The 12,409-nt window shown below is 39.6% G+C and overlaps 1 protein-coding gene across 5 annotated transcripts in view; it reads right to left on the bottom strand.

Annotated features, from left to right (window-relative positions):
* Positions 1–1,358: 1,358 nt before the first annotated feature.
* The window catches only part of ROS1 (ROS proto-oncogene 1, receptor tyrosine kinase), a 132,973-nt gene continuing 121,922 nt past the window's right edge, over positions 1,359–12,409 (bottom strand). For 3 of the 5 annotated variants that reach the window (XM_037843311.1, XM_037843312.1, XM_037843309.1), the window contains exon 44: positions 1,359–3,398. In XM_037843311.1, the coding sequence (XP_037699239.1) occupies positions 3,085–3,398 (314 nt within the window). In that variant the 3' untranslated portion in view covers positions 1,359–3,084. The remainder of the gene's footprint in view (positions 3,399–12,409) is intronic. The other 2 variants (XM_037843310.1, XM_037843313.1) reach the window with 2 other exon arrangements.

The following is a 12,409-nucleotide window of genomic DNA, read 5'->3' as shown; positions in this document are numbered from 1 at the left end:
ATTCCCTTCTTCTCAAGATACTTTGTTCACTTGGCTTCCAGGGATCCACTCTCTCTTGATTTTTCCACTACTTTTCTGGCCCTTCCTTCTCTGTCTTCTTTAGTAGTTGCTCTTCAGCTCCCTAACCTCTAAACATTAGAGTGATTTTAGCCTCAGTCCTTGAACTTCCTCTGTTATTAATACATACCTCTGATTTTGCTTAACCAATCTTGAGGCTACTCTCAGCTTCATCTATAGACTGATGACTCACCAGCCTGAACCCCTCTCTAAGGGATTCTCTCCAACCGCATACTCAACATCCCCCTTAGATCTCTGATAATCCTCTCAGAATCTCCCAAACCAAAGCTCTGATTGCCACCCCACCCCTCAAAATGAATCATTCCCCCTGCAGTCTTCTGAATCTCAGTAAATGTCAACTTCCTTTTTTCCTCATGCTCAGGTCAAAAATCTTAATCTTTCTCTCACACCCCATATCCAAGCCATCTTCAAAAACCTCCAAAAGAAACACAGAATCAATCACTTTTCATCACCTTCTTTGATACCACCCTGCTCTAAGCCATCATCCTCTCTTGCCTGGTTAATTGAAATAACCACCTGCTTCCCTGCTCACTCCCATCCTCCAGTGTCTGACACTCAACATCCAAATGATCTTTTTAAAGCCTAAGTCAAATCACATCTCCCTTATATCCAAAACTCTCCAATATCCGTCCATCCCATTCAGAGACAAGGGCCAATAAGGCCTTCCTGATCTGCTTTCTACCACTTCACTCCAGCCACCCTGACCTTCCTGCTTTTCCTCGTACGTGCCACCCATCCTTCCATCTCAGGGAGGAGTTTTGAACTTGTTTTTCCCTTTGCTAAACATCCATATGGTTCACTCTTATTTCTTTGTGTTAGTTTTTAGAAAATAACACATTTTAACAAGTGTCACTTTTAACCCATGCCAATATTTTTCCTCTTGATAACAAAACCTAGTTTCTCCAGAATTAATTTAGGTAGTGTTTGATATTGCCAACTGACTGTATTTTATCAATTACTTTTATCTGTAACAACTTTTACATATGAGATTTTAGCCAGTCTATTTTATTTTGCATTAAGTTTTTCTAACAGTATTACTCATTATGAATTATTAAAATGCAGCTAATTTGCCTTAACTTCTTAGCAGAAACATGATGAATTTTATAGGCTGTTTCTTTCACATATTCTATAAATTCTCTGTTTGAGCTGTAATGCAAATGTATTGTAATGCAAATCCACTTCTATATGCCTCTGATTTCTCTGCATATTCCAAAATAAAGGTCCATGACACTGGCAGAGCAGAGAACCTGGCTGCAAGCAATAGAAACTGACTCCAGCAGTTTTAACAGAAAAGCATTTATTCACAGAGCATAGGGGTAACTCACAGACTCCCTAGGAGGGCTTGAGAACCTGACTCAGAGGCCACAGAGCTGGAACTGGGAGTAATGGCTAGAAGCAGACAGCAGAACTGCTCCAGTCTGGCCACCCCAGCTGCCACGGCACCTCCAGCACCACGGTAGGACCCAGACCTCTGCAGAAGCCAGACTTCTGCAGGCACCACCATCACTCTGGAAGACTGGCCGTGGTCCCTGCTTCTCTACATCCTTAGCACACAATTAAAAGCCTGGGATGGACGTGTCTGAGTGATCACATGCCTGCCCCATGGCTGCAAGAGTTTCTAGGGGAAGAAAGGAATATGGTTCCCACCCAGACTTTAAAGATGGAGGGATTCCCCAACCCAGGAAGGGGTTTTGTATGATGGGCCATCAGAAAGAATGATAAATGCCCGTTAGACAGTCACAAGATCAGGAAGACAATACCCTGCCCTGTTCAGAGGAGTGTCAGATGTGGCAGAGTGGCCACTATGCTGGGCCTCTCGTGGGAGCCATTAATTGCAGAACCAATGCACTGACTTCCCTCTGGGCTTCACCATTCAGCCACTCATCTGTTCAGGTTCTCAGGCAGTAGGCAAATTAAAAGATTAACTCAGTTATGCAAGGTGGAAGCTGATCCGTGATCCTCTTCCACAAAAGTGTTTAGCAAATGTCACTAGAAAAATGTTCTTCCTTATATCTACTCAACATCCTGTATGCTGCACCTAAATATCACAAGGAATGCTTTCAATAGGTTCCCATTAGAGCAGTTGAGGCTTTAAGATTTAAATGGGTAATTGCAAAAAAAATTTATTGGTTTCAAATAAGTGTGTGTGAAGATTCAAAAAAAAATACATATTTCTCATTATTATTTTGTGTGCTTACTAAAAATCACAGAGCTTGAGTTAGTATTGTATAATTGTATATATATAATATTAAGGACAATTTGATGCTCAAGGCAATCTTAAGTCTTCTATGGATAAAATGAATATGGCAAATAAAAACAATCTTACACACTGGTTCGTTTCCATAATAGCACACAAGTCACAGAGTGCATTTTATACAACCCAAAGATCGTGCAGGGCTAAACTTCAAGGCCTAGAGATTGTCATGGTCCTAATTTCAACATGACTAAGCTATTGATCCAAGCCTGCAAAATACAAACTCTTTTACAGTAGTGATTCAAGATAATATTTTTCTTGTAGTAATAGCTTTCCAAATGATTCCTCATGTTGTAGGTGCTGTTCCTTCTGTATGTGTAGTTTTTAGTCATTTCCTCTGTCCCCTTTGGGAGCCGGACCCCTGACCATGCCTCTCACCCCCGTCCTTCGGATCCCTGAATAGACCTATTTCTGCTTCTAACCAAGATGTTTTTGTTATAGCCCAGACTGAAAGGTATGCAAGGGCCAAGGGACCTCAGGGTAGAGAGAGCAGTGTTTCCCTTCCAGACTTGTGAGTCTCCATAGCTTTCCAAATGCTTTGTGGTTCACCTTCTAATTCGACTGTAATTGGTGTGGGGATTGTCACAACTGAAACCAAATGGCTCTGGGAATCAACATCAGAAGTCAAGAACTTTCCAGTGTTAATTCAGAGTTGAAGACCACCACAACATCTATCATTCTACCAGGGTTTTCTTTCAGTAACTACTTAATGGGAGTGTTCAGCTCAAGTCTGTGTTTTCCAACCACAGCCATTAATCAGATCCCTCTCCGTCGCCACTGTGAGTGAGACGGGCATAGTTCAGGCCTCCAGGCGTGCCAGGAGAAGGGCAGGGAGCCACTTGTTTTTCTTGGCAGATATCTTTGTCTGCATGTGGTTCCTTCTCTTCTTTCCCCAGACCACAAAGTTCAGATCCCTTGGAGCCTAGAGGACCCTCTGAATTTTGTTCACCTTGGTGGCATTCTGTAGCTAGTACCATGTAGTTTAAACCTTCCTGATTCTTGGTTTCCACTAAAGCAATTGGTATAACATCATCTGAATTCAAACACTTCACATTGACATCTTCATCTGTGAAAAAATAAAAAGTCATTCTATCATCGATTAGATTTCCTTTTTTGTAATATACAGGCTACAGGAGAATTCACAACACTGACACAAAACCACTTTACATATTTGTTCAAAACCTGTGTATGAGAACCCTTGATATGCTAAGTGCTGGGCATAATGAGGTAACTAGGACATGCTCCGTGTCCTTGAGGCCATCGCAGTGTCCTAGAGGAGCAGCCACATAAGCAGATAGATTCCAAGAGAACCATGGCGGCTGGGGGGATTCCAGAGGTGATTAACTGTCTCCCCAGGTCTGTGTGAAAGGAATTAAGTGGCCCCAGGGTGGTCCTTGCTGTCTAAAATACTCGCTCTTTCCTCCCCACACCAGGTGAAATAGCTGCCTTTAAAGTTATATTCCCTTAGATTAAGTAATTTAATCACCTATTAATATTTATTGAATGCCTCCTACATGCCAAGCCCTGGCAAAGGCACTCATGAGACAATAATGAAAACAAAGTTGTTGCTCTTTAGAATTTACATTCTAATGGAGGGAGACAGACAATAAACTAGTAACCCACTAAATATATATATTGTCAGGCGGTGACAAGCCCTGTGCAGAGGAAGGCACCAGCACAGAATGGGGGTGGCAGAGAGGGGCTGCTTTTTAGGAGGGGTGAGCAGAAATGGACTCTCTGATGAGGTGAGATGCAAGCTGAGACCTGAATGAAGTGAGGGAATTCACCAGGTGGATACCTTGGGAAGAACATTCGAGGAAGACCAGAGTCCTGAGACAAGAGCCTGCTGGGTGCGTGAGGAAGAGTGAGGCAGCCTGCAACTCGGCCTCGGCAGCCGTTCCTGTCCCACTCAGACAAGGAGCATGCGAGGCTCAGACAAGGAGCATGCGAGACTGCTACCAGCATATTGGCAATTAATTTAGTAAAAATAGTATGCTCACTGCCTCAAAAGGCTTACGGGGCATGGATACAGACCTGGCCAATTTTGATGGCAGGTCGATGGAGAAGGAAAATGACATGAAATATAATAATAATAATGCCAATAATTATTAATGTTGTAGTTGTTAATACTTATAGAGTACTTACTGTGTACCAGGCATGATTCAAAGCTCTGGACATGTATTAACTCATTCTTCACCTATTAAGTAGGTGTAATATCCCCCATTTACAGATGAGGAAATGGAAGCACAGAGGAGTTAAATGATTTGCTCAAGGTCACACAGCTGGAATTTGGACATAGACTGTCTGCTCGGGTCTGTGTTCTCATAGTCAACCTTCCCGAGGAGGAACAGAGTTGAGGTGCTTGGGAGGAGGAGCTTCTTGGGCAGTGTGCTCCACAGGGGTCCTTGGGAAGCCCAAAGCCTGGATACCTCTGTGGGGTGCAGGGGTGAGGGGCAGCAGGAAAACGCACAGCCAGAGGGTAACTGCCCTTCTTGGCAATCATATCATGCACCTATGGTTTTGTATTTGACTACTTAAAGGCTGATCTTTTTACATAAGATGGTGTGAGAATTCTTATTGAAACATATTAGCAGAGCTTCTGAAACATTTCACAAAATTCTACGGAATCAGAAGAATGAATAATTTTTAACAAATGTATCATGTGGGAATTGTTTGCTTCTGTCAACACTTTCCAATCACTGGGTGTTACTATCTGGATGAAAAATGAGTGACTACAAGTATTACTGTCTTTTCAAAAGTATCATATTCTAAGATCAGAAACATTTCAGTAGATGGATGATGATGATGCTGGTCCTTCCCTTTCTTCTCATCGCCCTTTCAGCATGAGAGTATCCACATGTGTACCCTGAACGGGGGTGAGGTGTGCAGGGATTCTGTGCCCAGCCCTGACGGTCACCACATTTGGTTTATTTAGAATCAATTTAAATGGAAATAAGGGGAAATGCAATTAACACTCCTCAACTTCATACCTGTTTTCCTCCCAATGGAATTGAACACATCCATCTCTTTATCAAGTTCCAAACCTGAACTGCAAGCTTATTTTATTATAAGAGTATATGAACTACCATCCCTGCTCTGTATCAGTAGGTGCACATTTCTTTTTCCCAAGCTGCTGAAGAACAAGATTGCCCAGCTACAGGCTCGTGGGTTCTTCAGCATCATCTCATCTTCCTCTTAACTGTACAAATATCATCATCACATATTTCAAACCACATGGGTAGTCTGATAGTGTTGTAAAATATCACCGCCGCTCCCCTCCCCCCACACACACTCACACACAGAACAGCTTTGGAAGGATCTATGCAAGACAGATGGAAGGATTTGCCTTTTAAGATCATTGTTAATATGTACTGATTGGCCTTGAGAAATGCGTAAGAATATTTGCTACATATAGTAATAGCAATAGAAAATATCACAAGTTTTTAGGAAAAAAATAAGATGCCTTAAAATTGTCCAGTGGCCCAGATTATTAAGGAAATTATGACGTTCTTTAAAGCCTTGAAGGGATTATGCTAAAGGAAAATAAGAATTCCAACAAAATCTTAAATCTGCAATATGGGTCTAGCTGCTTCATAGCCATTAAATAGCATATAGGGAAATGTCCTCCCAAAGCACAATTTAATTTTTTTTTCTGCAGTTGTTGAGTTGTTTGAAAAATAATCTTTGATATAAGGCAAATAAATTATTTTCACAAATTCTGGTGCTGTCAAAAGAAAATCATTAGCTAACTATTTCATTGGTTGGTAACACTTACAGCAATATTTAGTAATTAGACCCTGGCAAGCTTTCAGCAATTAGTACATCTTGTTGCATAAAGAGCTTAGAGAAACCAGAGGGTAGGGATGGGGGCGTGTTTTTGGTTTTTTTGTTTGTTTGTTTTTGCTTATAAACTATTAGCAGAAAGCCTGCAGGCCAGACCTCAAAGCAGAGATCCTGAACAAAGACAGCCACCTCTCCTTAAGAAGGAAATATTAAAATCAAGACTTCCAAGTAAGACTGGGTATTTACAGACGAGACATATGCCGGCTGCCTGGCTATGTTTAGAAGAGCAGAGGAGCATTTAGATTTGTTTCCTGTAGAACTCTGGGACGGATGAGATGATGTTTACCCAAATGTGTGGATGAAGTCACTGGGATATTTTTACTAGATGCCCAGATGGTTTACTAATCTCTCTCCATCCCTTCTTCACCCCATTAGGTCAGTAGGACCATAGGATAGGCATGGTATTATCGCTCCTTGTAGCCCTAAAATCCTTTATATTTTTTTTTTAAAAGAAAGGCCTTCCAATGGCTTTCTTCTTTTCATTTATGTCTCCAACAATAACAATGAAGACAGAAATCTTAACTGCTTTTTTAAATATACCCACTGTCTGCAAAACATCGAACTATTATTAAATACACTCTCTTTTATTAGAAAAGTAATTAAGTTTAGGCTGAACAAGAATGGCAGGATGAAGAAAGAGAATGGAGAAAGAGAATGAAAAGCATAGTTTGCATACTTGCAAAAGACAGAAATAGTGGAACGGTCCCTTTCATGCAAGCCAAACTACTTCTATCAAACCATCGAATTGCTTGTTTCTGTCTAAATTATTGTTTGATTATATCCTTGCACCACTGTTCTGCATGTGCATGTTTTCTCTATTTTTATGAATATTATTCAGAATTTTAATTCAGTTAACAACAACTTGGCACCTAAATAAATTGGTTATAATCAGGGAAAATTAGTATACCATTTCTAGAAGGTCATAGGTGGTAAGTCCTTTCATGATGACTAGCTGAGTGTTACACTGTCCATAGCATAATTGGGGAGGGGTGTTTGCAGGCCCCTGATGGTAGCCATGGTTCAGTGAAAGCTTGAGAGCACGGGTTCCAGGGCACAGCCAAACTCTAGCCCCACCTTGGCATATGACCAAGGCAAGTTCCTTTACCTCAGCTTTCTCATCTGTAAAATGGTGTTAATAATAATACCCACCTCATAGGGTTCTTCTGAGGATTTTGTGCGTTAACCTACATAGCACAGTAAGTGGCACATAAAAAAGTGCTAAAAATAGGAGTATTGCAATTGAAAGTCACAAAAAGAGTTTTGTTCTGTGTATCTAGCATGGGCATTGTTGGTTGAGTATCCTAGCCTCATAGATGACAAAGTAATGCAGCATGGTGAAAAGATTTCTGATGGAGCCTGAGGTAGAACTGAGCTATCAGGCCCTCTAACATCCATTATGACAGGCTCTGTGATTTCTATGAAACATCTGCACACATTAGAAGAAAAGGATTCTATGAGCTAAGAGTTGACTTTTGAAATGCAGGCTGATCTTAAAATCCTTGCATCGCTCTGACACTCTTCCACTCTTCCACGCTCTGCAGCATTTAACCACTCCCTCCTTCTTGAGTCTCTCTGCTCCCTTGGGTTTCCATGACAACACTCCCTCATGGCTTCCCTCTTCCCTTTCTGGCTTCTCTCAATGCCCACCAGGTTTCTTTGCCAGTCCCTCACACATTGGCTTTTCTCTGGATCCTGCTGACTGTTTGCCTCCCTTCTTACTCTGTACTCTCTAGTTGAATGACCTTATCTACACTCTTGACTTCAACTACCTATATTTACAAGCCAGATCTTTCTACTGAGCTGCACGCCTTTGTCTTGAATGTGTCCTGGACTTCTTCCGTAGCCATCTCAAACAAATGCCATGCAAAGCTGTCCTTCCTCTCCTACTCTCATCTTTGAGAACAAAACTGCTTTTCACCTAATTTCACAAATCACTGGGATTCACCATTGACTCCTCTTTCTTCCTCACCCAATTAGTCACCAAATCCTACAGCATCTACCTCTATAGAATCTCTGTGTAGAGAGAACCCCCCCATTACACCTGTCACCATACTTTAATTCAGCTTTCATTAATGTTCATTTCTTTCCTTGATTAGTGTCACCAGTATCCCTCCCATTTCATTGCTTGCCATTGCTGGCCCGCATGTGTAATTAACTACTTGCAGTTCTGTGAACACCATTCTCTGTAACTCCCTGCCTTCCTCCACAGTGCTCCTTCTATCCCAGAATGACTTTTTTCCCACTTCCCTTAGGAATTCAGCTTAGAAGTCTCCTCTTGTAGCTGGCTTCACTAGACTCTCACTCTGCCACCTTCCTCTGGACTCCCTCAGAACAGGGATTTGCTCTCGATGACAACATAGAATGCTTGTCTCCAGGCTTCTGGCAGGAAGTGTAGTATAAAATCATCTGTGCATCAAATCTTTAAACATAAGCTCATTTATAATAAGGAAAAAAAAAAAAAACACAAAAACTAGTGGAGAACTGACCAGGGAATCTACAGCCCTCTCATTCCTCTAGATTCCCTAAATTTCATCACTGATTGCAACTAGTGGTCAGAGGCTCACATCACGGGGGTTTCCAGAGAATGGTTTGAAATAACGCCTGAAAGCTCACTGTTGCTTCACTGCAGAGACATTGTTGAGGGTCTTACATGTTGCTCATTGTTGCCTCTATCAGATTCCAAGAAAGAATTTTCTCTTATGTCCCACTGTCACAATCTCCTCAGAAATGGGTATGAGTATCGTATCTGACTTGACTTCCTTCTTTTCGTTAGCTGTGAGGAAATTGAGAGCCAGACCACAGTCCACCTTTATAATTGTGGATTAAATCTACTTGGATTTATCTATCTGGCCTTCTTTTCCTTTGCCTCAATAAAGCAAATATATGGTATATATTTTTAACATGGTGGTATGTATAAACATGTCCAGTTAATTTAAAGGTGATATTAATTGTTTCTTTTTACTTTTTAAGCTGAGCCCATATATGACTATAAATAGAAAAAAGAAGTTACTGAAAAGTGGAAAATTTAAAAAGCTTAAAAACTGCCCAGACCATTGTTGCCTCTTCAGATAAACAGAAACATCTCAGTGTAATGCTATTAATATCTATAAGAATGCTTCCTCAAATAGTGTTCATATTTAGATGTATGTCTCATTTTCCCAGTGAGATCCATTTTGCAGCTTCTGGGTTATTTTGGAGAATTAAGAATAGCTACTAGATATCCTTAAGAGAATTTATTACTATATTATGACTTGATATGCTTTTATAAGCATGCTGTTTTAATGAGCCAACTTTATATGACTGAAAATTTTCTGAACATAGAAATCCCTTCTTAAATTCAGCATGTAGATGCATCAATGCACATGAATGTTGTTTTTCTTGAAGTCAATTTCAACCACGCTTAATTTCTATTTGTATTTTATGATGATTGGGCTGTTTGCTTCCACTCTGCAAACACTGACTGCAGTGTGATCACAGAAGAGAGTTTAGGATAACTTCCCCAACGGTAAGATGCAGAGCTTTTGGTCTGGCCATTTCTTTAGCTGCTTACTACAAAATTATCTAAAATTGGCAGCTTTACTGTAAGATAACATAGCAAATGTAAGGTTACATGATTCTAAAGGGAACTACCAAGTGCAAGCAGTTCATGGAAAGAGAAATGTACTAAGCAAAATATGCAAACAAGCATACAAAGCCAAAGATGCCATTTCTTGCTTATCAGATTCGCAAAAATTAAGAAAACTGATGATAGCCCATGATGCAATGGTATATAGAAATATGAAGTCCCTTGCACTTTTGGCGGCACAACTTCTTTAATGAGCAGCTTGACAACAGCTATTAAATTTTAAAACAGGTTTATATTTTGACCCTGAAATTCTTCTGGGAATCTACTCTATAGATATAATTGCAGAAGTATGCAAAGATAAGTTGTACAAGAATGCCTTTGCCACATTGTTTATATCAGCAATAAACGGGAATTATCCCATGACGGACATGAGGGATTGTTAAATAAATTATCATGCATCCATACAATGAATTATTATGAAACCATTAGAAATAATGGGATAATCTATATAGGAACATGGGAAAATGTCAATATATGGAAAAGAAGAATTCCTTTAAAATATATATTTTTACTATATATATGTATGTGTACATATATGTGTGCGTATAAAATTTGTTGGTACATATACAAATGTATAAAAATGAACATTTCTTAAGTGGTTATATATGCATATAAAATATCTAGAAGTATATACTCAAATATCCAGGAGTATATAATTAAACTGTTAACTCTGACTAGCACTGGAGAGGGAGATAGGAAGGAAGTAGGGGACTTTTACTTTTTACTCTATTTAGATAAATTTTATGTTTTTATTTTTTACAATAAACATGAGTAACTTTTATAATAAAGATCTGTAAAATATAGACACAGTTAGAAAATAATACAGCAAGAGCAGTTCTTTTGACCAATTACTGGAAAAGTTAAAAGGAAAAACAGAGCCCATTTTATGGTTCATGTGAAATAACATGAAATCCTTTTTTAAAACCTTTAAAAAAGACAACAATCATGCATAATTTTATGAGGTCTCTAAAAATCATATTCATGACTGAATCTGAGTCTAATCAGTCAAGTATTGCTTTCCAAAGATACTAGCAGTGATTTAATAAGAAAACCATGTTTTCAATTCCAGGTAAGCAAAACTACATTCTGCTTGCCCCTTCAGATGATTCCATTCAACCCAGTTATTGCTGTTTATCTATTTTAGGAACAAAAGGTATCATTTTACATATTGGCAAGCCACCCCGGACAGTGGCTCTTCTAAAGTTTCCATACATGAGGTTAAGATAAATAAGAGGCAGACCAAGCAGGAGCAGGTTCAAATGGACTGAGAAAAACAGTTGTATGTAACAGTGGACTGGCCACCCAGCTTTCCTAGGGATAGAAATATTGTCCTATGACCAAGACAGTTTTCAAAATCACCTGTGAAAGCAGATCTCACTATTAAACTTTACCTGCAAAAAATTAAATAGTTTTTCAAGGGAAAGAAGTACTCATGCCTCTTCTTTTTCTTTAAAGCTGCCAAACAGAACACATTCAATTCAGGTATTTAACACAATGCCTCACCCAAAATTCAATAAATGTCTGTTGAAATAATATAAACTTTCTTTTCCCCAAATTTCTTTCAGTGATTTTTAGATATTTAGGAAAGTAAATGTTTGGAAAATGAGAAGGGCTTAATAGTAACCAGAATGGCTTGAATATGTTTTTTCTTATCCTGTGTGAGCTTCAGAGAGGCAAGTATATTGCATAGAACCCTACAGAAGGATGTTGCTACAGAGGTTATAACTCCAAAATGAGGAGCTGCTGGTACTCTCACAAGTTACATGATGAGAAAGTGGGTGGAGCCCAAAACGTGACTATTAATAAGGCTTATTCTGATGAACACTACCGGGGATGCCTAAGGTAAACACAGCCCTTTCCAATCTGTCACTGAACTATTAATGTTCAAGAATCACATGCTCGATTTTATCTCCATTCACACCATGGCCCCAAAGTTAGTCATAACAGGCAGCCAGACACACTGCAAACAAGACAGCAGACATTCGTCTTTGGGCTTCTTTTTCCCTGCTATTGGTCAAATGCAGCACTGAAGTAAGGGCCCCGCCAAGGGATGCAGCAGAGAGCTGACTCCAGGACAGCCTTCACCCGCCTCACAGTCAGTCGCTGCAAAGACCACAAGGCCTCATTTGAAGAGTCTGAGTTGTGGTCCATCTTTCTAGGTTCATTTCTAAACAAGAGTATCTGCATTTGAACCATCAAACATAGGGCCGTGTGAAATTTTAATAACAGGAATGAGTTCTAGAGGAGTTGCAGAGGATCATTTTAAAATTCATTTTTTCTGCAGCCGATTATGCAAACACTTGGTAAATATGATTTTTGAAATGAATAAAGTTACTATGGTGTTTTAATTCTGTTTGGTACTCTTCATCAAACTAAAAGGCCTAGTCTGTCACAGTAGAATGATTCCAGAGGATTATTGACTTATTTACCACAATGCTGAACAGTCGTAGAGTCATAGTAGTCCTTTGCAAAGCATGGCATACTGTAATAATCATAGCAAAATTACTTAGCAGTTAGAGGAAACGGATTAAATATATACAAAGCAATATGGATGGATCTCAAAAGCAGTGCTTAATAAAAAAAGAAAAGAAGAAGTATTACATAACAGT

This window comes from Choloepus didactylus, chromosome 7 (assembly GCF_015220235.1).
Source record: "Choloepus didactylus isolate mChoDid1 chromosome 7, mChoDid1.pri, whole genome shotgun sequence".
NCBI lineage: Eukaryota > Metazoa > Chordata > Mammalia > Pilosa > Megalonychidae > Choloepus > Choloepus didactylus.
Note: the sequence above shows the minus strand (reverse complement) of the source record. Positions and strands in the feature narration are given on the sequence as shown.